The 24521-nt window shown below is 42.7% G+C and overlaps 3 protein-coding genes across 3 annotated transcripts; all 3 read right to left on the bottom strand.

Moving 5' to 3' along the window:
* Positions 1-645: 645 nt before the first annotated feature.
* On the bottom strand, positions 646-3831 carry LOC110006146 (odorant receptor 131-2-like). Its single transcript, XM_020661367.1, has 2 exons — positions 3682-3831; positions 646-1437 (listed from the first exon to the last, which is right to left on the bottom strand). The coding sequence occupies exons 1-2, from the start codon at positions 3829-3831 to the stop codon at positions 646-648; spliced, it is 942 nt and encodes a 313-aa protein (XP_020517023.1).
* A 4129-nt stretch (positions 3832-7960) lies between these two features.
* On the bottom strand, positions 7961-9854 carry LOC110006224 (odorant receptor 131-2-like). Its single transcript, XM_065955380.1, has 2 exons — positions 9705-9854; positions 7961-9226 (listed from the first exon to the last, which is right to left on the bottom strand). The coding sequence occupies exons 1-2, from the start codon at positions 9852-9854 to the stop codon at positions 8459-8461; spliced, it is 918 nt and encodes a 305-aa protein (XP_065811452.1). The 3' UTR covers positions 7961-8458.
* A 3597-nt stretch (positions 9855-13451) lies between these two features.
* LOC110006223 (odorant receptor 131-2-like) lies at positions 13452-15623 on the bottom strand. The gene is made up of 2 exons (XM_020661403.2): positions 15471-15623; positions 13452-14219 (listed from the first exon to the last, which is right to left on the bottom strand). Exons 1-2 carry the CDS (start codon positions 15621-15623, stop codon positions 13452-13454), a joined length of 921 nt encoding a protein of 306 aa, XP_020517059.1.
* Between the last annotated feature and the right edge of the window lie 8898 nt (positions 15624-24521).

Here is a 24521-nt window from a genome sequence, read left to right as displayed (position 1 = left end):
TTCCCTGGAGTCAGGAGATGCCGGTCGCAATGGATCAAAGCCAACTGACTTAACCTACTGACTGACTTAAAAAACTTTGGTACCGTGAGTACCTGGTGTGTCTTTTGTTTCTTTGTGTTTTGATTGTCGCACCGCAAAGAGAGACGCTGGTTTTCTTTTGAGTTTGTTTCCTTATTTGTTTTCGAGGCCCGTGGTAAACCCGGAGCAGAGTTTTTGTTTTGTAGTTGAACATTGAACTGAAATGGACTGAACTGTGGGTTGTGGGTATACCGGAGCGGACTTTTTTCGGAACGGGAGTGAACTTTGCTTTACAAACACAGACTGTGAAACACGCACACACAGTGCACACATCATTTTGTTTGCAGTGTGGATGATGTCCTATTTTGTGCAGGTTGACTATTTTTTGTTTGCATTTAATTTTTATTTGTCAAACTTGACTCTGACTGGCACCCCAAAATTAAAACCTTGTCAAACCCGCTACAGGGTTTTTTCTCTAGGCGGCCGGCTGCTGCAAACACTCTCTCCTCATGGAAAACAATTTAAAAAAGACTATGGTGCTCAGAAAAACATACTATGTGTATTTGAAAGTGTGTCGACCTTTAATATGAATAGCTGTCATTGTAAGAATGTTTTTGTGACCCCGCTCTAATGGAGGTTACGGATGGTTGAGGACCGCACTGTGACTTTACAACACAGATACCTTTTCAGGTACCTCCTGAAGGTGTTGTCTCGTACGCCATAGATGAACGGAATAATGGATCTGGGCAGGATTTGTATAGTGATATAATAAGCGAACAGATGGTCTGTGTAGTCTCGAGGCAACCATTGCTTTATGATAGTTAATAATGGAGGGCCGACATACGTGGACATACACAGCAGCAGCTGGAACCCGTGCAGCAGGATGGTGTTTCTGGCTTTCTTAGCATCTTTGCTCGCTGCTTTAGCCGTGAACAGGATCTTAAAGTAAGTGAAGAAGATAGTGATCCAGATTACGACTAAAAACACTGAATACAGGGCGTTCCTCCTTTTTGTGTTAACTGGATTTGGAAAGACCGTTTGTCTGAGGCAGAAGACCCGGGAGCCGAAGAAGTCCAGCGGCTCGGTGGCCAAGGTCACAAAGAGATCAGGAAGAACCGACAACATGCTCGTAATCCAGATCAAACCGATCAGAATCAACGTTCTCCTGATGGTGCAGATCTGCACGTGGCGCAGCGGCATGCAGATAGCAATGTAGCACTCCACTGCCATGCAGGCCAGATTGAGAGGCGTGTTCTCGGTGGCAAAGAGAGCCGTTAGCATCAAGAAAGAACAGACGGAGACGTTTATTCTGTGGATGGTGTAGCTGATGATGAACATGATAATAGTCAGCGTCACCTGGATCATGTCGTTGACCACCAGGTGAATGAAGAGGATGTACCGAGGGTTTCTGTAGAAGATCTGAGGGAGGGAAGCAAAATATATCTGTGAAGGTTTTCAGTCATTTAGGCCCTGACACACCAAGCCGACGGCAAAGAACTAGTGGTAAATGAAGGCTGCCTGTTGCGTTGCTTCACGTCGTATTATAGGTAGCCTACTAATCCAGAATAATGTCTGATAAAAAGTTGAAAATGGCGCTGGCGTTGTCAGCCCTTGGTCTTTGAGTGGAAAATTAAAAGAAGAGGCGGAGGCGACAAATAAGGAGAAACCGCACTAATGGGTGAAAGCATGGATACTACAGCGGCATGCTCAAGGGGCTTTCCTGAATGGTAAATGGACCTTAGCTTATATAGCGCTTTTCTAGTCTTCTGACTACTCATAGCACTTTTTACACTCCTGCTGCTTCTGTGGCGGTGTATGAATGTATTAGTTACTTCTGATGGATGATACTACTACCATAAGTGTGTGAATGGGTGTGACATGGAGCAACTGGGGGTTAAGTGTCTTGCCCAAGGACACAGCCGACATGTTGCCCAGCTGGGGATCGAACCCTTAACCTTCCAGTTGAGAGGTGATGACTCTACCAACTGAGCCACAGCTGCCCCTGAACCTGTGTTGAGAGCTGGAGAGAAATGAAACCTTCAAAACAGCAAATCTGAGAGATTCCTTTCACCGACCGTTGACGCCGATTCAACATTTTGAAATTGGCCAAAAAAAGGCAGACGGGTAGAGTTGGACACACCGCAAAAACTAGGGCGAGAACCGCTCACCAACTGTCCAACTAGGACAGACGGCCGCTAATCTCGTTGGTGTGTCAGGGCCTTTAGGTGATCCAAAGTTTAAATCACCTGGACTTGGATAACGTTGATGTGGTTGAACTTCAGCCGAGTCCAGTTTTGGTTCAACTTTTAAAAAAGTAAAGGTCGAGGAGGTTCAACAAAAGAGGGAAAATTCCTCTCATTTGAAACAGGCAATGGACACAGACGACTGTCGTTGTCTTTAGAAATGACTGTTTTGAGGAGACGGATAACCCCTGGAGTTGTTGTGGTACAAATCTAAACAGATCTGACATTAAAGGAAAATGAACACTGTGTCCAGAAGTGACCAGCCTGCTGTACAATGGCTGGACATTTTAGTTACAGTAAAAATCAAACAGATATTTCTCTAAATGGAGGTTCTTCATCTGTTGTTCATTAGAGGTGGGAAAGAAATCGATTCAGCATGGTATCGCAATATGTTGTGTGGCAATATTATATCATCTCATGGCCAAGTATCGATATTTTTTTATCTTAATAGGAAATATGCTTTTTTAAAATTTTATTTGCTGAAGGGGTTGCACAATTCAATTGTAACGAGTTGCATTGTTAAGAGTTCATCTTAAAATTCCATGAGACTGAAGTACCAACAGTTCAGATTATGAGGTCCATGCAGCCTCACAGGGTTTAACTTTGATCATGTTGGTCAGTCTGAGGGCTCGACTCCCTCTGTGTAGAAATAAAAAGACTGAAGTGAACGGACTGAGAATTGTTTCTTATTTGACAAAACAGTTCAAAACAATACATTATAATATGCAGTTAAAAAAGCTTACTTGCAATATATAGAAATGTGACGCAAGTATGGAGATAATATCGTTTCACACCACTATTGTTCATGTTCATCTCCAAAACCACATTTTGTTCCGTTTATTTCTTCATGTGCCGTCGTCTGTTTGGTAGATTTCTCTCTTCCTGCCTGAAGTTGAAGCACTATTCTCTTTTTTTCTCCACACTAAACAGACTGACATCCAGTGAACTGGGCTTCTTTCTGCAGGTCAATATGATAACAGATATTCCTCTGGAGTCTGTGAATACAGTCGCCTCCATTAATGAGATTCTTTTTTCAAATGATACCTGCTCAGTTTTCACAATGAAAACGTTTCATCTGACTGAATGAATGAATGGAATCGCCCAAATATAATGAGTAAAAATACATCAAGAGACAGCTGCCTGGATGATGATGATGATATTGATTTCATGTTACAAATCTAAAGTCAGAATCAGAATCAGAATTGGGGTTTATTGCCAAGTACAAACACAAACAAGGAATTTGACTTGGTGTATTGGTGCTAAACAATTAACAAGGAAATGAAGCAGAACTAGCAACAACTTAAATAATACAGTATAAGAAGATATTAAAATATATAAAATAGAATATAAAAATGTAAAATATAAAAAAATCAAAAAACACAAAAGACTTGTTCCTGCTATCATGACATGAAGGTCATACCTGGTGTTTGCTGAAGGTGTGGACAAGGCTGGCATTGATGTAGTTGATGGAGATCACCAGAAACACGACGATCACGTTCTTGGTGACGGCTTTAGAGAGGGAGTCTGGAAACCGAACGACCACGGTCACGTTGGCAGACGACACATTCATCTCTGAAGACAAAGAAATGTCCAAAAGAGAAACACAACAAATCAATCAATGATTATAGGAAACAAGAAAGTGGAGCACGATGTTCAAGTATTAGGAGCACTGACACTTTTTAAGAGAAAAAAAATGAATTCTGATATTTTATAATGTTTGTTCAGGAGAACAGAGGGACGTAGATTTATTATAGTATCCCACTAAAACGGGCCTACGAGCATTTGACCTCAAAGACCAACTTCCTGCCTGGTGTGTAAACCCTGATGAGAGAGACTGTATTTATAGAGCACATTTAAAAACAACAGAGTTGACCAAAGTGCTTTACAACAAAATAGATAAAAGCATAAAAGAGAAAAAAGGAACCAGACAAGCTCTTATACTGGGTCTAAGAACGCCAAAGCATTCAGATAAACTGTTAGAGGTGATTTAAACACGGGCAACGTGGGTGCCAGCCTAACCTGGGGGAGCAACTGGTTCCACAACTGCAAAGGCCCGGTCTCCCCTTTGTTTCAGCCGAGCGTCATGTGCAACCAGAAGTGACCTTCTGTGATGACACCTTTGAGGCTTTCTTCTGAAGATAACACATTTTACTTTATTCTAAGCTGCTTGTTTGATTTGTGGCTGATGCACATCTCGACTTTCATCAGTGTGAAACATGTTGACGGACGTTTGTCCAACGCTCCTCAGTAACGATGAATGTTAGGTTCAAAGACCTCATCAGGTTTGTTTCTCTGTTGCCTGCTGATCCATATTAAAGCGCTCAGTGTTTAAGAGCTCCTGTTGATCTTTAATGTCTTCATACCGGGCTGAGGTCGGCTGTGTTACAAGTAAATATGCTCATTTATAATAAATATGTAGAACAACATCTCTCCTCTTTCCATTCATCTCTCCTACCAGCTCGTCTGTTTAGAGTTTCACGTTTATAACATTTTGAAGGACAAGTTTAAGTCATTAATGTAAGACTGTATCTGAATGTTCATGAGTTATAAAACTTACAAACGTACACAGTTCAGAGTGATGTGAAACTTCCACATGTTGGAGGTAATCTAGCTTTAAATAAGAGTGGATAACTGTTTCATTAAGTAGAGTATAATGAGCCCTGAAGCACGTTGCCTCATTATTAACAGCTTTAAGAACATTCACTCAAACGCTCCTGTGAGTGAAAATACAGGCAGCTGTTAGACTATAATCCCAGAAGAAGAGAGAGACTCACCTCAGAGGAACATCAGAGCATCAAGATTGAATAAAAAAATATACAAATGTAAATTTAGATATCGATGCAGGCAGACTCGAGGAATATTTAAACATCACAGAATGAAACAGTTTCTAATTCAGCAGTCTCAATGATTCCTCAGAAACGTCAGAAAGCAAACCATTAAAAACACTAAACATGCATCACATGTTCCTGTCTTTGTAGTCTAATGCAAACAGCCAGTCTGAAAGTTTAAAGCCACATTAAATGAACCGCTCTGATTTCATAGATGAGATATGAGTGCAGTGAAAAGACGTCGCTGCTCACCTCAGACGACCTGTGGAGACTAGCTCATCGTCAGGAAGGCCTCTGTTAATCTCCCACTTTATATGTGTGTTGTGTCACGCACACATTCAAGGGATCCCTTATTTTTTCTTTGCACGCTAATGTGTTGCCTGCGTCCAAGTGAGGGATGTCAGTGATACTTGATTCTGGAGGGACAAAAATGTTGTTTGACTTCTGGGTCAAAGTCCAGGGTGGGGTTTTGTGGAGCATGCTCAGAACACCTTGGGCCAATTTGGGTCTGATTGAAATGAATACAGGAAATCAACCCCTAACAACATCATCCAGGTTAGAGTAGAAAGCATCATTCAGAGTTGGTGTACACTGAGCCTGTGTAGCGAGCAGTTGTTGGTATCTGTCATGTGTAGACAGAGACGTCGGCCATGATGCAGCAGAATTTTACCTTGTTTTTGCAAAGCTCTGTAGTGTTTCTAAAAATCCAAAATCTTCCCATAATCTTTGGTTTCAGTTTTGCTGGCGTTGGATCGAGTTTCTCATTGAAGGACGTGCCTTTGGACCATGGAGTTTGGCTTCTACTGCCGCCTGTTGGCTTTATTGTGAACTGCACCTTCGGCATTGTGTCTTTCTAAGCTGCCATCACGGCTCTGCGTCTGTATCGATTCTGTCAAATCTGCATTGATGCAATTATTGCCATGTCGTCTTTTTGAGACAAGGTCTAGTAACCGTATCATAGCAGTTTAGAAAATGTTTGAAAAGCTCTCAGCCTGTCGTTAGGTTGACTGAAAGTTAGACTGAGACAGCATTTCCAGCATGGAGACCACCATCGATGGGACTCCAGCGCCCCCTGCAGGAACAGACGAGTGACCTCACTCAGGCCTCGTATATTAATGTTTACAGTCGATCAGTCAGGGCTGATTTGACCCTCTTTACGAACAAATCTAAACGTTTAAATCTCATCAAGACGTGTTTCATAAATCAGCGAAGCACCTGGCACAGTTTTTTCCTTCTCCTCATATACGCTGACATTTCTGTTTTCCAGTCATCATCTTTTAACTTTAGTATTCACATGTTGAATGGAGGTTAGTGTGTCACAGTCATTGTACAATTGTACAATTTTGATGCAGTAAAGTGGAGTTCACGCTCGTTATCAGCTAATTCAGTGGTAAAAAAAACATATTGTGTTTGTTTTAGATTCAGGAGAAACTTGTTGCAAATAGCTGTAAGTAAAAACCAAAGTTTTCTTGATAATAGTTTATTCATAACTTTTCATACATCCAACAATTTTATTGCACATCACATTTTTTTTTCATATTATGCAGCCTTAAGAGTAACAGACGTATAGTTCAATAAAGTTATGATTTATATTGAAGCCCATAAAACTCACTACATTTATAATACATTTATTATGCATTTATTATTTGGTATAACTTCCTGTTTTGTTTTTTATCCCAGACAGAAAAGATATCACACTGCCAGTTTTTTCAATCAGTCAGCCTTTAGATGGTGGCCCCCTTGAAGATTTTTGCCCATTTGCTCGTTCACCACGGTCAGGGGGGCGCGTCTTGATTTAAGGTCTGCCGTATCTGATAACTGCTCCCGAACAAGTCGGAGCCTCCCTGCTCTGGAATCATAAATATCAAACATGTCTGATATTTATGATTCCTGGTCTGCCGAAAACCTAAAGCAGCCAATGAGGAGAGCTGGGAATCTTTGGGTGTCTCACGATTCTGGATTCATTGATTTGTGGATTCGAAGTCTATTTATGAATGAGTACATACTTCAGGATCTACTCCAGTCATCTGTGAGACTGGCTGAACTTCTTGATTCTCCATTTGGCGTTCTACTGAGTTAAAGAGCTAGCATTAGCATTAGCACTGAGCAGGGAGTGACTGATTAGCCCAAATGAAATTAAAAAATAAAATAGATTTTTGGACGTTTTGGATTGATTTTAAATCTCAGAAAAGAAGAATCTCGATTTTTACATAAATCGATTTTCTTTCCCACCTCTAATGAGAGCGAGCAGACTTGGAACCGTCACCAACCGGGTTTTGTGTACTCTGACAACAAACCCTCAACTTGCAAATTAAATAAAGCTGCTCATAATCTATCTTCCCAGCCAAGATCACATCCGTATAGTTTTTCAGTTTTCCCCTGTAAATGCGGCAGGAGAGCCAGCGAACGATGTCAATCCTCATGTTTGTTTAAAATCAGTCGTTTCTACAAACAGCAGGTGTGGTCTCCTGTTCTTGCCAAGTCGTCTCGTGTGTGCGTTCAGAAGACTCTAATATTAAAAATAATCTGAAGCTGTCCTCATGTTTTTGGTCTCCAACATTTTTAAATCGGTTTATATTTGAGAATCTTCTTGTGTGTGGCCAGCTTTAACCAAAACTCTTCAGACCCAAATGTTGTTGTTTTTTGTACCAGGCTGTGAATCTGATTATTTCTGCTGTCAGAATGGGCATTTCACCATGAGTGTGTGTGTGTGTGACTTCTGCTGACAGCCCCAAGTGGAAACTTGAGGAACTGCGGCGTATTTCACTTCCGTATTGCCTAACTTTCAGTCAACCTAACGATAGAAATATAAATGGAAAACATTTTTTTTTAACCTTTGAGTGCAACGACAAAAAACAGGTGACACTGAGGAGTATTGGCCCTTAGGACGCTGATTTTTAAAAATGAAGAACTCAGGTTCAGGTTCAGGTTACTTTGTTTGTACCCGCAGGTAAATTTGGTTGCAGGGAGAGTCACTTAGTACAACACAGACAAAACATAAAACATACAAAGTGTCTGAACTAATATATGAGCTGTATTGGTTTGAAAAGACGCTGCCAGCACTTAAAAAACCCTGTTGGTGGACCCAGGCCCTTATGAGCCACTTCGACCTTAACAACCCGTTTCTGGTCATTTCATGTTTGTCCATGAAGATTTCTAGTCTACGTACTTTTAAAACTGTTCACATGAAGTTTCTAGATATCAGTTTGGGGTTCCACAGGGCAAACTTTTGTTTTAAACCTCATGCGTGTTACTTGGAGGACTTTGAATAATTGAAGAGATGGAGTGAGAGCCAGGAGTTTTGCTAAGCTTAAGCTTTACTTTATTTTTGGGACATACCTTCTTTTTGTTGATGTAGGTTCTGAATGGTTACTGGATGGTGACTTTACAAAACAGATACCTTTTCAGGTACCTCCTGAAGGTGTTGTCTCGTATGCCGTAAATAATCGGACTAATGGACCTGGGCAGGATTTGTACAATAATATAACAAGCAAAGAGACTGTCTGTATAATTCCGAGGAAACCTTTTGCCTAGAAAAGATAATAATGGAGGGCCGATGTATTTTGCCATTCCCAGCAGCAGCTGGAACCCGTGCAGCAGGATGGTATTTCTGGCCTTGTTAGCACCTTTGCTCGCTGCTTTAGCCGTGAACAGGATCTTAAAGTAAGTGAAGAAGATAGTGATCCAAACTGTAACGAGAAGCACTGAATGGATGACGTCTCTCTTCTTGATTATGAGCGGATTTGGAAAGGCTGTTTCTCTGAGGCAGAACACCTGGGAGCCGAAGAAGTCCAGCGGCTCGGTGGCCAATGTGATGAAGAGATCAGGAAGTACGGACAACACGCTTGTAAACCAGATCAAACCGATCAGCACCAACGTTCTCCTGACGGTGCAGATCTGCACGTGGCGCAGCGGCATGCAGATGGCGATGTAGCACTCCACCGCCATGCAGGCCAGGTTGAGAGGCGTGTTCTCGGTGGCAAAGAGAGCCAGCAGGATTATGACCCAACAGACGGGGACATGCACACTGTGGATGGTGTAGCTGATGATGAACAGGGTTATAGTCAGCGTCACCTGGATCATGTCGTTGACCACCAGGTGAATGAAGAGGATGTACCGAGAGTTTCTGTAGAAGATCTGAGGGAGGGAAGCAAAACACATCTGTGAAGGTTTTCAGTCTTCATGGTAGATCATAGTTACATCCAAAAGGCAACAGGACCTGGTTGAGAGACTTGGTTCAAGATTCAACCAGGTCCAGTTACCTTTTGGATTTAGCTTTGAATAACTAAACATGAGTTATAGAACAGTTATAAAAGAAACAGCTGTACCACCTAGCGTTTTTGTCCAGAGCACCAGCGTCTTTGTTCAATTTTTTTCAATGAGTAGAGAGTGTTCAGAGCAGCAGATGGCCGACAGGAGTTTCTGTACGGCCGCTCCAAAGGCTATAGATGAAAATCTTTAAACTTTTCAGAAAGACAGCGTTGACATCACCGGTGCTCTGTTCCAAATGTGTCTGATCGGGAAATAAACAATTTAAAATAAAAAAGCATGAAGTAAAAAGTAACGAAGCAGTGTCGCCATACAGCGGCCGTTGTCAACAGACTGTCATGGAGACCTGGTGTTTGCTGAAGGTGTGGAAGAGGCAGGCATTGATGTAGTTGATGGAGATCCCGAGACACACGACGATCACATTCTTGGTCACAGCTGTAGAGAGGGAGTCTTGATACCAAACGACCACGGTTGTGTTGGCCACTAAGCTGTTCATCTCTAATATGAAAACGTAATTTCTACAAAGGAGAAAGCATCATATTAGTTAAATGATATTTGTCATCAAAATGATAACAGAATACAGTAAATAATCTGATCTAAAGGAAAACAAGTTAAAGGAGCTATAACTCTGACACGTAGTGTTTAAAATGGACAAAGTGGACACTGAAGCTTCAGTGTTTATCCAGCTCTGCATGGGTCTGTAAACCTTTCTGTGTTCTAACCTCTCTCCATTTTTCAAAAGCATCTCCAATATTGATCCTAGTTTGAGCACGTTTCTGCTCGTGGAGCTTATTAGAAACATGCAGAGGCTTTTTAGGTCGGGTACAATCACTTCTATCTGAACCACTTCTCTTGACCGCTTCCATCGCTGCAACACCTGTTGACCTGATAACTGCTCTCATATCTGACAAGCCGAGGGGGTGCCTTAAAACCACCTATCTTCTCTGGTCCAAACAAATCCAGAGCATTCAGGAGCAGAATCTAAAGTTAGAAGGAGGACATACTGGCTGCTGCATTGTTGTCAGAGAAGTCAGCACTTCAACATAGCATGTTTCCGTAATGTCTGATCATATAGTAAGCTCACTTTATCATTTCACTCTCTACACATCTTACTGATTGGACCTTAAATGTTAATAATAGGACAATTTAACAGTACCTATTTCAGGAAATGTGCTTTTAAGGAAACATTGAAAACTTTCAGAATACCAGAACTATAACAACAGAACTTAACTATTATCTAAAAGTATAGTAATCTACAAATAACAAACCTACTATTTTCATTTCAACATAAAGAACTCTGAGTAATGGACATTCACCAGATGTTTGGTTTTCTAACAGAACATCTCAGAGAAGATGTCCTCCACTCAGAGAAACCTACGAGCAGGTCTTTATTTCTGTCACAAGCAGACGTGTGAACGAGGACACAATCCCCTCTTCACTTAGTCCTCGTCTTATTAACATCAAAAAAACATCAACAGAGAAGTGTGCACGTCCGTGTTTCATGACAGTAAAGAGGTCCACGTGCCTCTATGAAACATGTTAGCAGGACTTAAATGTGAGGTTTTATCTTGATGGTGTTTGTTAAACATACTGGTGAACAACCTGTGCTGAATGTAAAGACCTTAAAGCCTGACTCAACAAATATAATGTGTGAATGTTTACATACAGCAGCTCAACGTTCTCATGAAGGCTGGTTTACTATTTCATATCAGACAGCAAGGTCTACTCATGCATATAAAATGACCTTTTTCTACATGGTAGCATCAAAATCTTTGAATAAAGCTCAGAATCTGCTATTGAAAGAAAAAACGTCAGTGCACATTTCCCCTCCTCAGGCCAGCTGTCAATCACAACCTGATGGTGAGATGAAGTTTATACAGATTCATTCTGCAAAGAGAAACTCGCCTCAGAGCATCGAGCTGTAATAAAGACACACAGATCATACACGTAGCTACAAGAAGAGATACCAACGCATCGGGAATCATTGATTAAAAAAAAGGTGACAGAAAAATGTAAATCACTCAGTCAGACAATCAAGTTGTTAAAGTCTTTCATCAACAGCAAACACGTTCGTTTAAACCAATTCTTCAGTTTGAAGAAAAGGATGTTGGAGCAATTGGACAAACTGTTTAGATAAAATATGAATCACATTTGACAGAAAGAAGATTCATGAAAAATCTGCAAAATGTTTAAGTCAGACTATGAGAAGTTTGAAAGATGAACAACATGAGAGCAGAGAAGAGAAGTTGGTTCTTACCTAGTTCATACAATAAGACGAGTACGTCAAGAGTATGGCTTCAGTAAGTGTCTGACTTTATATATGGTGTCTTACCATCCACTGTGAATATTACTGGATGAAGCCTGAGTGAGGTCACCCGTCTGTTCCTGCAGCGGGCGCTGGAGTCCCATCGATGGCGGCCTCCATGTTGGAAATGCTGTCTCAGTCTAACTTTCAGTCAACCCAACGACCACTGTTACACCGCGCCCACCTGTCAATCAGGTTAGCTACACACCTAACTATGGATAACACACATCATTCGTTTAATCAAAACTACATTGGCTGGGAAGTGCAAAACAAAATTACAAAGTGTAAAACACTTAAACAAAGTTTGAGACAAATTGACATTTTATAAAACAAAATTACAAAATCAAAACAGTTTTACAGAGGACAAAAAAATTTACAAGATGTGAAACACTTTTACAATATGTGAGACAAATTTACACTTTTACTTGTCCCCAAACAAATTTACAAATGACAAAATCTTGACGGAAAGGGAATGTACCAAATGCCAGAAGTGCATATCTCGTCCTTCCGTCTCATAGGTGTCCTTCAAAAATTCGAGAGACTGTCCAAATGAAAAGCAAAACTGACTAATCTGGCTCAAATGAGTTCCACAAAACAGGCAAAACACCTTTCCGTCATCGCAAACTCCGTTATCACTCCAGATCACTGCTGGTTGAGTTTTTCCGCCAAAACAAACAAAATGACCCCTCGCTCGAACGCTACCGCTATGGAGAAAGTCAACGGGATTTTTACTTCCGGATCCACAATATTGAGCTCTACTTGGAGTTCATTTTCTAACACTTGCTCTGTTTGTAACCTGTTTGTAACCTGTAACAAGGCCCACCGCAGACTCGTGTGATGAACGTGACTTGCTGAATAAAGAAGGCAGGGCCGAGCCAACGGTAGACAGCAAGGGTCAATCGAAGTAGCATTAAACAATGATTGACAGTCGCACGCAGCAACGTGCAGTCTAAACATAACATGGTCATCACAATATGTTTATTACTGATCAGGCCAACCGCCAGAGCCACCCTGCCTTTACTCGCAAAACGATAGTTTGACAAGCGTCAGGCGAGTGGCGGGTGCTAGTGTTCGACCCCGATGCAGCGATCCATCTTTTTAAAGGGATACTTCACCCATTTGCATTAAGCTTTGTATCATTAGAAACCTGGTAGTATTTTTGAATGTTCGTGCATCCTGCCCTCATTTTCCCCTGAGATGGGCGAGACGGTTGCTGCCGACTTGTGTTTCGGCTGCTGCGTCCTCTGGTCGCCGCTGGCCACCAGGGCTGTTGCGACAGAAGAACGGCCTGTCGGCAGCAACCGTCTCTGGGCTATATTGCAGACGAGGAGCCCGGGCCGGCTCTAGCTGGGGCGGCCAAAAGACACTTTCTGCCTTTCCTCGGCCAAGAAGGCACCAACTTCAAGATTTATTTCTACTACATATATGACCCAATGTCAATACAGATTCATGTTTCAACGGGTGAAGTATCCCTTTAAGTTCTGATACTAATCGGACACCTTGGTTTCCGGTTTGGGTAACATCACAGAGTGACCATCAGATATCAGTGATAAATGTGTGAACCGCTTCATTGAGTCTGCCGGCCATCTTTGTTTGGTGGAACTCATCGGTCCACCTCCAGAAAATACACGACTAAGCGCTCTGCGGGAGTGAAGTTCTGACTGATCTAAAAAACAGAGCAGGAGTGTTTTTATTGAGTGAAGAGAATATAAAAACAAGAACATGAAGAAGAAGTCAAGAACACTTTGTGATTCTTTTTTTAGGTTTTATGATCATTTGCCCCAACGCTTACTGTGTGCTCACTTTACACAACAGATACGTCTTCAGATACTTTCTGAAGGCCTTGTCTCGTACGCCATAAATTATGGGACTAATGGCGCGTGGAAGGATGTGTATGATGATGTAACAAGCGAACAGGGAGTCTAAAAAGGTCTTGGGGAACCATTGCAACAGAGCGGTCATTAACAGAGGCTCTGCATACGTGGCCATACACAGCAGCAGCTGGAAGCCGTGGAGGACAATGGTGTTTCTGGCCTTCTTGGCGTCTTTGCTCGCCGCTTTAGCCGTAAACAGGATTCTGAAGTACGTGTAGAAAATGACGAGCCAAACGATGACCAGATACATGACATAAGTGACGTCTCTCTTCTTGATGATGTGCGGATTTGGAAAGGCTGTTTCTCTGAGGCAGAACACCCGGGAGCTGAAGAAGTCCAGCGGCTCGGTGGCCAACGTGATGAAGAGATCAGGAAGGACCGACAACATGCTCGTAATCCAGATCAAACCGATCAGCACCAACGTTCTCCTGACGGTACAGATCTGCACGTGGCGAAGCGGCATGCAAATGGCGATGTAGCACTCCACCGCCATGCAGGCCAGGTTGAGAGGCGTGTTCTCGGTGGCAAAGAGAGCCAGCAGGATCAAGACGCTACACACGGAGACATTTATCTTGTAGAGGGTGTAGCTGATGATGAACAGGAGGACGGTCAATGTCATCTGGATCATGTCGTTGACCACCAGGTGAAAGAACAGGATGTACCGAGGATTCATGTAGAAAATCTAAAGAGGAACACACGGAGGGGAAACATGGAGGGGGATGATGTCAGAGTTTAAAGAAAACTCCAACAGTCATTTATTGGACCAACAGGTGTTATAAACTGAGTTTGTTGATTTTAATCTCAATGTTTAAACATCTCAGTGGTGGATTTAATGATTTGGAGGCCCCCAGATAAGGACTACTATGAGACTTCCTCCTCCTCCTCCTGTAACTATCGAGTTGATGATATTTTGTATCTTTTTAAGTTGATCAGAATGTAAATGAAGTTCTGTGTCAGTGTTTTTGTTCCCCATTTTCAGTAAACAAATCCAAAGAACACAACCGAGTTTTAATCTTTTGGTTACGGTAAATATTATGTTAGTAAACAATTTATTAAGCTATGTGGATTAGTTTATCAGAGATCGTCTGAAGCATAACGGTAGTGACGTCACAATCATCCGACCGTGGTGTAGTTAGCTTTAGCATAACGTTAGCTTTTTACTTCTGTCGGCCGCATTAACGCTTCAAACATCATAAAAATGGCGTTCATCTGTGAAGATTATCCTGCTGAACAAAACGCCTACGCTTCAGAAACGTGTGTTTACCACAGAGATTATTTTCTGTAATGATCCAAAATCTGATGAAAAAATCCCATAGGAGAATTTTCGTTAGACCCCATGGTGATGCTACTTCAGGGTTGGCCTACAAAAATACGTCATATGGTTTGTTCTCTATTGGGAACAATTTGATTATAGACTCTGATGCAAAGAAAAAAAATACCAGGTGGTCACGGGGCCTAAATAATCACAGCCAGCAGTACTCAATATCTCAGGGGAAGTCGACAATCTGGCAGTAGATTCACAATCATATTCTAAATCTAAATGTTTGTGGCTCTCGCCAACAGAGGTCGGTGTCCCGGGCGATCGTTCATGACCAATGACCTGAGGCTATTTTGGGCACGAGGCCCCAGCCAGGAATTTTCCAACCTTTGCCTCTTTGTAAAACCGCCTTTGTTCCTTCTGTTGTAAATATTGGCGGTGTTCCTACTTCCTAATACTTTGCTCCCCTTGTGAATGTTAATTGAGGGGACAAAACATTCGGGACAACTTCCAGTTTAAAGCTCTCCAGTCCAACACCAAATTGGACATCAAATTGCCCCTCGGGGATAATAAAGATACCTTGAACCTTGAACACCACCATCGCCCACTACGACAGAATGATTTCTTTGGTTAAAGTGTTAATCGTGTTATAGTACAATGTGAAGAACGTCGTACCTGGTGTTTGCGGAAGGTGTGTATGAGTCCTACATGGATGTAGTTGAGCGAGATGCTGAGGACGACCACGATCACATTCTTGGCCACGGCTTTGGTGAGGGAGTCTCGGTACTCGATAACCACGGTCACATTAGTCACAGACGACACGTTCATCTCTCAGGTCTGATAAAACAGGACACATCAGAGTTAACCTTGATGATGAAGTATCCAGTCACGTTTATGACGTCTCGTTCTCCAACACGTGGAGTCCTCAAATGAAACATGTCTGACACCAGAATCTTTAACTTTACTACAAAACTACCATACCTGTTTGGATGCCATGGCAACAAAAAGACAGCTGATATTCTGTAATTTCTTGTTTCTTCAATTTGTGCTCTCTCTCGTGAAAATCTGATGTTGTGTAAAAGCTGATACTCTCCCATCCATCCATCAACAAAACCACATTTACCAGTACAGGGTCGCGGGGGTCAGGAGTCGATCCCAGCGGTCACTGGACGAGAGGCGGGGTTACACCGTGGACTGTTCACCAGCCAATCACAGGGCTGACATAAAGAGACAGACAACCAGCCACACTCATTCACACCTACGGACAATTTAGAGTCAGCAGTTAACCTAACGAGCATGTCTTTGGACTGTGGGAGGAAGCCGGAGTACCCGGAGAGAACGGGGAGAACATGCAGACTCCACTCCCTGGGATTGAACCAGGAACCTCCTCAGGGCTAGACCCTGCACCAGCATCAATCAATCAATCAAACTTTATTTGTATAGCACTTTTCATACAACAAATGTATCCCAAAGTGCTTTACATCAAACATCTCCCATCTCATTTTTATCCCATCTCTCCCCATCACTTTTCCAAGCCCGGTGCAGTCTAGACCTGTGAAGGCTGTTTCATCATGAGCCGGGGATCCAGCCCAAGATTTCTGCCTTTTAATAAGGCAGTTTTTTCTTACCACTGTAACTTTTGCTGCTTTGCTAAAGTGCTCATGATGGATATAGCTATAAACTTTGTAATATAGCAATAAGTAAGGTACCTGCTCTTTTGTAATGTTAACAGACAAAGAGTAAGGTATTTTACCTGCTTTTTGTAAAGTGTCTTGAGATAACACTTATGAGTTGACGCTATACAAATAAAAATTGATTGATCAACATAAATCAAACAGCGACAACATGACTCCCTTCCCCCACCCCTAACATAACATATCATTTATTATAAATGACGAAACACAGGAGGTTCAAAATGTAATAAAACTAGATAAAATGAGATTCAGTTAAAAGCTCTACTAAAAAGGTAGGTCTTGAGTTTGCTTTTCAAGCATGCAGCACGATTCTATTGTTCATTAAAATTCAACTCAAACCTTTATTTATTCTTGATAGAACATAGAGGTTTCCCTCGTTTCAATGCTGTCGATATTACAAGCAGATTAAAGTTAGAAAGAAAACAACAAACACTTCAAATCAATCAGAAAACAACTGAGATCAGAGCGCTGATAGACTAGTGGTTATGTTGCACGCCCCATGAACCGAGGCTATAGTTGGTTCATATCCGACTTTCGCTCTTTTCTGCACTTCATCCTCCACTCTCTCTCTTCCCAACATTTCCTCTCTCTTCAGCTGTCCTCTCCAATAAATGTAAAAAGGCTCGAAAAACAACTTAAAAAAAAAAAAACACATGGTGCATCGTAGTCTCACATTTTAATAAACAATCATTAAAGATATTCTCATCAGAAGTTTCACTATTAAAACCGTCATCACAAAACATTCAGAGGTTTGTTCCCGACCAGCGGCTCGTTTTCAAACACACACGAGCACCTGAACGCTTCAAACATCATGAGCTCGCCATCCAGTCACAGATACTCACACTGATGTTCAAACCATCCACATGAATAAGTGAAGAATGATGTAGATGTGAACATGCAGCATGCTGTTAAAAAAAGCAGTAGCTGAGATCAACATAAGATGTGTTGATCTGAAGTTTAGATATTCAGTTGATCTCCTTCAGTAACTTTAACCATTTGTTGTCTGAACTGTGATTTAAACATCAGCACATTTATGAATATGAAGTCAAATATAATCAGCAGTGTTTATAAGAAGTTCATCATCATAAGAAGTTCACATTTAATTAAAAATATGAATCATGTTAGCCACTCTGAAGCAGCACGAGTGTTTATTTTGGACCATCAACCCTCATGTCCTGTTTGTGTTTTATGTTAGACTTTAAAACCAGACAATAAAATAGTTTGTGCACACCCAAGCCAAACACAGCTGCAGGACAAAAATCGTTTAAACCGCAGACTAAAGAGAACGTCCCTCACTCTGTTCATCTCTCAATGAGCGACTTCATGAGGGTCAACGTGTGGATCCAAAGACCCCTGAAGAAGATCTTTACAGCCAAACGTTGCTTCCTCTTTGGGAGCTGAATAGAGTGCAGACCTTTCTGCAGATTTTAGACTTGAACAGACAAAAGTTAAAAGTGTCCTGCCACAGATGAAAGAAGAATCACCTGAAACATTTAGAAGATAAAAACAGAAGTTACACACTCACACACTGTTTGATGTTTCCTTTGTTAATAACACACCGAGCAAGCAGAAGATACACACATCAGACCTTTACACACTATGTGACTGTGGAGGTCTTACCTGAGTCGATGCATTCAGAGCGGAGAGCGCAGCCAAGCTTTATGAGTGTGTGTGTGTGTGTGTGTGTGTGTGTGTGTGTGTGTGTGTGTGTGTGTGTGTGCGCGTGTGTGCATGTGCGCGTGCGTGGGTGCTTGCGCTTTACACCATTCTTTAATAAGAAGTATCAAAGTCAGTAGAGCTCAATAGTGTGGTTCCAAAAGTAAAAGTCCTGGATGTTCTCCTTAGTGGATTTGATTATGAGACATGATGTCATAACCATCAGGTAGACTGACCATGAGCTACCTGAGTGTGAAACGATAGTTTATGCTCCTGTAGGAGACACAAGTTCATCTAATATCTACCCATCTATCTCGTTTCAAGAGAAACATTGTTTATTCACAATATCAGGAATAGAACTACATTACCCACAATCCTTGATACTGGAGTGTCACAGTGACGTCACTGATTGGTGGAAACCTGTTGCTGGTACCAAAGACCCCCTACGATCTTCTGCTGTCGGTTCATCTCTCTCTCTTGTGGTGTGTGTGTGCTCCCCACCTGCTCTACTCCATATCACGCAGCGCTCACCGCGTCCTAACAGGAACGCTCTTCAGCTCTGCTTCACGCTAACATGCTAACAGTTAAACTAGATTACCATGAGAAAACTCAAAGGCCCACTTTTGTGTTCCGACCAGAGACTGTAAATATAAATGTTTGAAGCCTGAGTGGCGTCCCCGTCTGTTCCTGCAGGGGGCGCTGGAGTCCCATGCTGGAAATGCTGTCTCAGTCTAACTTTCAGTCAACCTAACGACAGGCTGAGAGCTGGAGCTGAGGCGGGTTTTAAACCTCCTGACAAACCGTTACACCGCGCCCACCTGTCAATCAGGTCAGCTACACGCCTTATTGTGAATAACTCTTATCCTTCATCAAATCCTCTTTTACTCTCAACGGGCGCTGAGAGTCGGCAGCCTGTTGCAGCAGCTCCGACTCTTTTTTCTTTATTTCGTCTATTTTCTTGCTTTTATTAAGTATTTTTGCACTGTTTCTGTGTTTATTGTTGGACACTGCTGCAGCGTTTTAGTTGCGGTATTACTCGTGGAATTACATGTTTCTTTCGGGACTTTTTTTCTACTGTTAGAATGATCACGTACACTCGTGAGGAACTACTGAGCTTCAGGCATGGAGCCGGTGTTCCTCCTACATGCATCCCTGAGGAGTTATGGAGAGGTGTCCGCCGGGGGAAGACAGCCTGCGCTAAAGTCAGGGAGCGGATCGAGAGAGACAGGAAATTTAAACCATTTCTACCATCGGTCATCATGGGGAACGTCAGGTCACTCGCCAACAAAGCGGACGAACTTACAGCTTTAGTAAACAGCCAGAGTGTCTACAGGGAGTGCAGTTTACTTTGCTTCACGGAGACATGGCTACATGGGAATATACCGGACAGTCACATCGATCTGGCTGGCTTCACGCTGGTACGAGCGGACAGGGGGAGACAGAGCGGTAAGAAGAGAGGAGGAGGTCTTGCTGTCTTTATTAACTCTAAATGGTGTAATCCCGGACGTGTAACTGTGAAGGACTGTGTCTGTACCCCAGACGTTGAAATGCTGGTGATGGGATTACACCCGTACTATCTGCCACAGGAGTTCTCACATGCTATTGCTGTTGCTGTTTATGTCATTTTTATTTAAATGATGTAAATATGTTTGATCTGTTTTTAACTTCTATTTTTATTTTTAATAATTATATTCCCGTCCCCTGTTTTCTGGAGCTGCTGTAATGCACAAATCTCCCCCACGGGGGATCAATAAAGTTTATCTTTATCTTATCTTTATCTTTACCATCAGCTGTAGCCGCTAGCGCGAGTGACGTCATCCACACTATGATCGCGGGACTACAAACCCAGCATCCCAGTGCCCTCATACTGATCAGCGGGGACTTTAATCATGTCTCTCTCTCCCCTGTCCTGACGAACTTGAAACAGTATGTGCACTGTGCTACAAGAGGGAATAAAACCTAAAACCTAAAAAATAAAATCCTGTATGCCAACGTGAAGGGAGCATACAGCTCTTCTTCTCTCCCCCCTCTTGGGGAATCAGACCACAACCTTATCCACCTTGAGACCACCTACAGGCCCCTGGTGAAGCAGCAGGGGGCCAACACAAGGACTTTGAAGGTTTGGTCTAAGGATACAGAGGAGGCCCTGCAGGAGTGCTTCAATGTCACAGACTGGGAACTGTTTAAGGAGGAATATGGTGATGACATTGAAGGTCTCTCTCATTGTATTACAGACTACATCCGTTTCTGTGAGGACACCATAGTCCCTACCAAAAAGGTCCGCTGCTTCTCAAACAACAAACCATGGATCAATAAAGACATTAAAGCTCTCCTCAACAGAAAGAAGAGGGTCTTCATGACTAGGGATCGTGAGGAGCTCAAGGCTGTCCAAAAGGAGTTAAAGAAGAAGCTGAGAGAGGCCAAGAACAACTCAAAGGAGGTGTGGAATGGCATGAAGCAGATGACATCCCCTGACCCAGTGAGCTCAAATAGTGGGTCTAGGTCTCCCCCCACCACCTCAGCCCCCATTCACACCTCTGCTGGAGACTCTGCTCTTCCTCCCATCAAGGTCCTGACGACCTCCCCCCCCCTCTCTCAGCTCCTCACCAGCAGCTTCAAAGGACAGCCCCCCCTCACCCCCCAGCTCCCTCCCTTCAGGTACCTGCATGACAATACTACCAGCCAGGTACAAAGAGAACTTTCCAGACTCCACATCAGAAAAGCCAGTGGACCAGACAACATCAGTCCCAGGATCCTCAAGGTGTGTGCTGGGCAGCTTGCAGGAGTCTTTCAGATGAAGGTGCCTGACCTGTGGAAGACCTCCTGCATCGTCCCAATTCCAAAGAAAGGTCGTCCCAGCGCTCTCAATGACTACAGACCTGTGACACTCACGTCACATGTCATGAAGACATTTGAGAGACTGGTTCTCCAGCACCTGAGGACCCTGCTCACTGTTTTCCAGGATCTGTTGCAGTTTGCATATCAGAGGCACATTGGTGTGGAGGATGCTATCATCTTCCTGACCCACAAAGCCCTGTCACACCTGGAGATGAAGGGAAGCACTGTGAGAGTCATGTTGTTTGACTTCTCCAGTGCTTTCAATACCATCCAGCCCTGCCTCCTAAGGGACAAACTGCTGGATCTGCAGCTGCACCCTGACACCACAGCTTGGATTTTTAACTCCCTCACGGGCTGGCCACAGTATGTAGTGATGGGCAACACAGGAGTACCTCAAGGAACTGTTCTGGCGCCTTTTCTCTTCACTCTCTTCACATCAGACTTCAGGTTTAACTCTGGTTCCTGCCACCTCCAAAAGTTTTCCGACGACTCCTCCATTGTTGGGTGCATCACTGATGACGACGAGAAGGAGTACAGAGGACTGTTAGAGAGCTTCGTCACATGGTGCGAAAGCAACCACCTGAAGCTCAACATCAGCAAAACAAAGGAGGTGGTAGTGGACTACCGGAAGAAGAAGAGGCCCCCCGCCCCAGTCATCATCCAGGGGGAGGAAGTGGAGAGGGTGGACTCATACAAGTACCTTGGGGTCCACATCAACAATAAACTGGACTGGTCTCACAACTCTGACGCCCTCTTCAGGAAGGGACAGAGCAGGATGTTCTTCTGAGGAGACTCAGATCATTCAGTGTCTTGCAACAGACTCCTGAAGACCTTCTACCAGTCTGTGGTGGCCAGCGCCCTCTTCTTTGCTGTGGCGTGCTGGTGGAGTGGCATCAAGACTGGTGAGGCAAACAGGCTGAACAAGCTGGTGAGGAAGGCTCGCTCTGTAGTGGGTCTGGATCTGGACACTTTGGAGACAGTGGGTGAGAGGAGGATGAAGGACAAAATCTTATCCATCCTGGATAACTCCTCTCACCCTCTACATGGTGAGCTGTGGCAGATGGGCAGCTCCTTCAGCCAACGCCTCATCCCCCCCAGGTGCAAAACAGAGCGCTTCAGGCACTCCTTTGTGCCCACTGCCATCAGACTGTACAACAGCAGCCTATGACAACAATAACAGTCCGTCCTGACACTAAACTTCACCCCCATAAAACATTACCCTCATGACCTGCTTCATTATTATCATTACTAACATTGTTTTATTATTATTATTATTATAATTATTTAGCATCAATATCTATATATATATATATATATATATATATATATATATATACATATATACTGTACATTCTATATATTTTTATTATATTAGTCTATATTATATAACATTTCATTATATTACACTATATTGTTCATATTGCACTAATATATTATACTACATTATATTATATAACTGCACTCTGCATTACTGTGGTACAACACTGCCTCTCTTCTCTGCTGTTTACATTACTTGCTGCTATTTATCATACCAAGTCACTTTAATCACTTGTCACTTTATCTTGTCATTCTCTGCAAATACTGTCTCAATTCCCTGCATAGTTAACTTCATCATTCATTTTGTACTTGTATATACCCCCTATTTTTTATTTATTTTTTTATTTATCTTATCTATTCTGTTTAATGTGTATTTCTGAGCTTTCTTGTCTGTGCTGCTGTAACGCCCGAAATTCCCTTCTGGGGATCAATAAAGTATTATCCTATCCAAATCAAAACTGATGAGTCATCAAAACATTCACCCCCCGTACAGTGTGTGTCCATCCAGACATGAGCTAATCACACCTATTTGGTTTTTTGAACCAGGCTGTAAACATGTTCATCTCTGCTGTAAAAACAGGCTTTTTAGAATGGGTGTGTATGTGACTTCCTGTGCTTCTGCAGCCAGCCTCTAGTGGACACTCCAGGAACTGCAGGATGTTACACTTCAGGATTGGCTTCACTTTTCAACACCTAACTGAAAAGCCCTTCAGCTCTGCTTCATGTGAAGATATGGAACGTAACCATCCTAACAGTTAAACTAAGATCACCATGATAAAACTCAAAGGCCCACTTTTGGGTCCTGACCCACCAGTTGAGAACCCATGGTTGAAGTTGAAGTTCAAGCCTACGTTGGAACTATCTCTTTAATGTAGAGCGTGAACTTCCTCCTTTATTTGACATCAGGTACAAGCTAGGCTACGTCTGAACTTCCACAGAGCTGCTGACACCGGATCATTCATACATCGTGTCCACTGAGTGCTTTTTATCTGAGCGTCTTTTTTCAGTTGTTTTAAATGAGTAGAGAGCGTTCTCAGCTGGAGAAAAGTCACAGCGCCCAGCGTCTTTTTTCCGAGCACCTTTTTTGTGCAACTGCTCCGAGCGCTCAAGTTGTAATTTTAACTTTTCAGAAAGGCGCTGTTGACATAACCGGAGCTCTTTTCCAAAAGTTTGATATTCCCTCTTACAAATTGTGTCTTGTACCCTCGTCCTCCTCGCTCCGTGTCTGATCGGGAAATAAACAATCTCAAATATAGAACATGCTGTAAAAAGTAACGGAGCAGTGTCGCTCATACAGCGGCCGTCGTCATCAGACTGTTGTCATGGAGACGGGACGGACGTGCAGCGCTTTTCTATTTATGCAACACTTGATGCTAGAACTCCTGAACGCACAGTCAGCACTTTTCTGCCTGGAACAAACGCCAGGTGGACACAGGGCCTGATGTCTTTTCTAACTTTGTGGGTTTTCAGGCTCTGAAAGGATGAAGGACAAGATTCAGGCTCTTACTGCTGAATTAGTTTGATTAGAGTCCGTCTTCTTCTTCTTCATTCTTGAACTTTTTTACTCTTGTAAACAACAATAGAAACATCCTCTGTGTCTCAGCCTGACTCTTGAAACAAAACCTCCTCAGACTTTCTTCAGAGCAGTCGCTCATGGTGGACTTTAGGGACCTGCTGACATTTTCACGAGTCCTCGGTGTGTTCAGGAAGTGAACGATGCTGCAGGACAAACGAGCATCTCTCCCATCAGCCCTCATTAGAGTCTGTTAGTAAAGGTCACACACACAGCATCAGAGGGAGTTATTACCCTCGTCTCTCTTCTTTGTCATTAAGATAACCTTTAATAATGATCTGTGAGGACTCAGATCATTACGAGCTGCAGCGTCCTCACAGAGAACAGCTGATCAGAGGTTATAAAACTAAACGCTCTCTGGAGACGTGATCATGATCTAATGACGGTCCCAGAAGAGGACAGCTTCGTTCCTCATGTTTGTACTCTTTTATAAACTTTAACATGAATCAGTGAACTTCACTGACCTCTGAGGAGATGAAAGTTTGATCCTAATGATGACAGACTTTAACGTCAAGTTGAGTTTAGAAACCTTAAAGCTGTGAAGAACATTTTTATTACGAGCTTTATTTCTGGGCTTTGAATACATTTAAGTTTTACAGACAGGACAGTGGATAGAGTCAGAAACCAGGGAGAGAGAGAGAGAGAGAG

This window comes from Labrus bergylta, chromosome 5, assembly GCF_963930695.1.
Source record: "Labrus bergylta chromosome 5, fLabBer1.1, whole genome shotgun sequence".
Classification (NCBI taxonomy): Eukaryota; Metazoa; Chordata; class Actinopteri; order Labriformes; family Labridae; genus Labrus; species Labrus bergylta.
The sequence above is the reverse complement of the archived record's forward strand: the minus strand, read 5'-3'. Positions and strand labels throughout refer to the sequence as shown.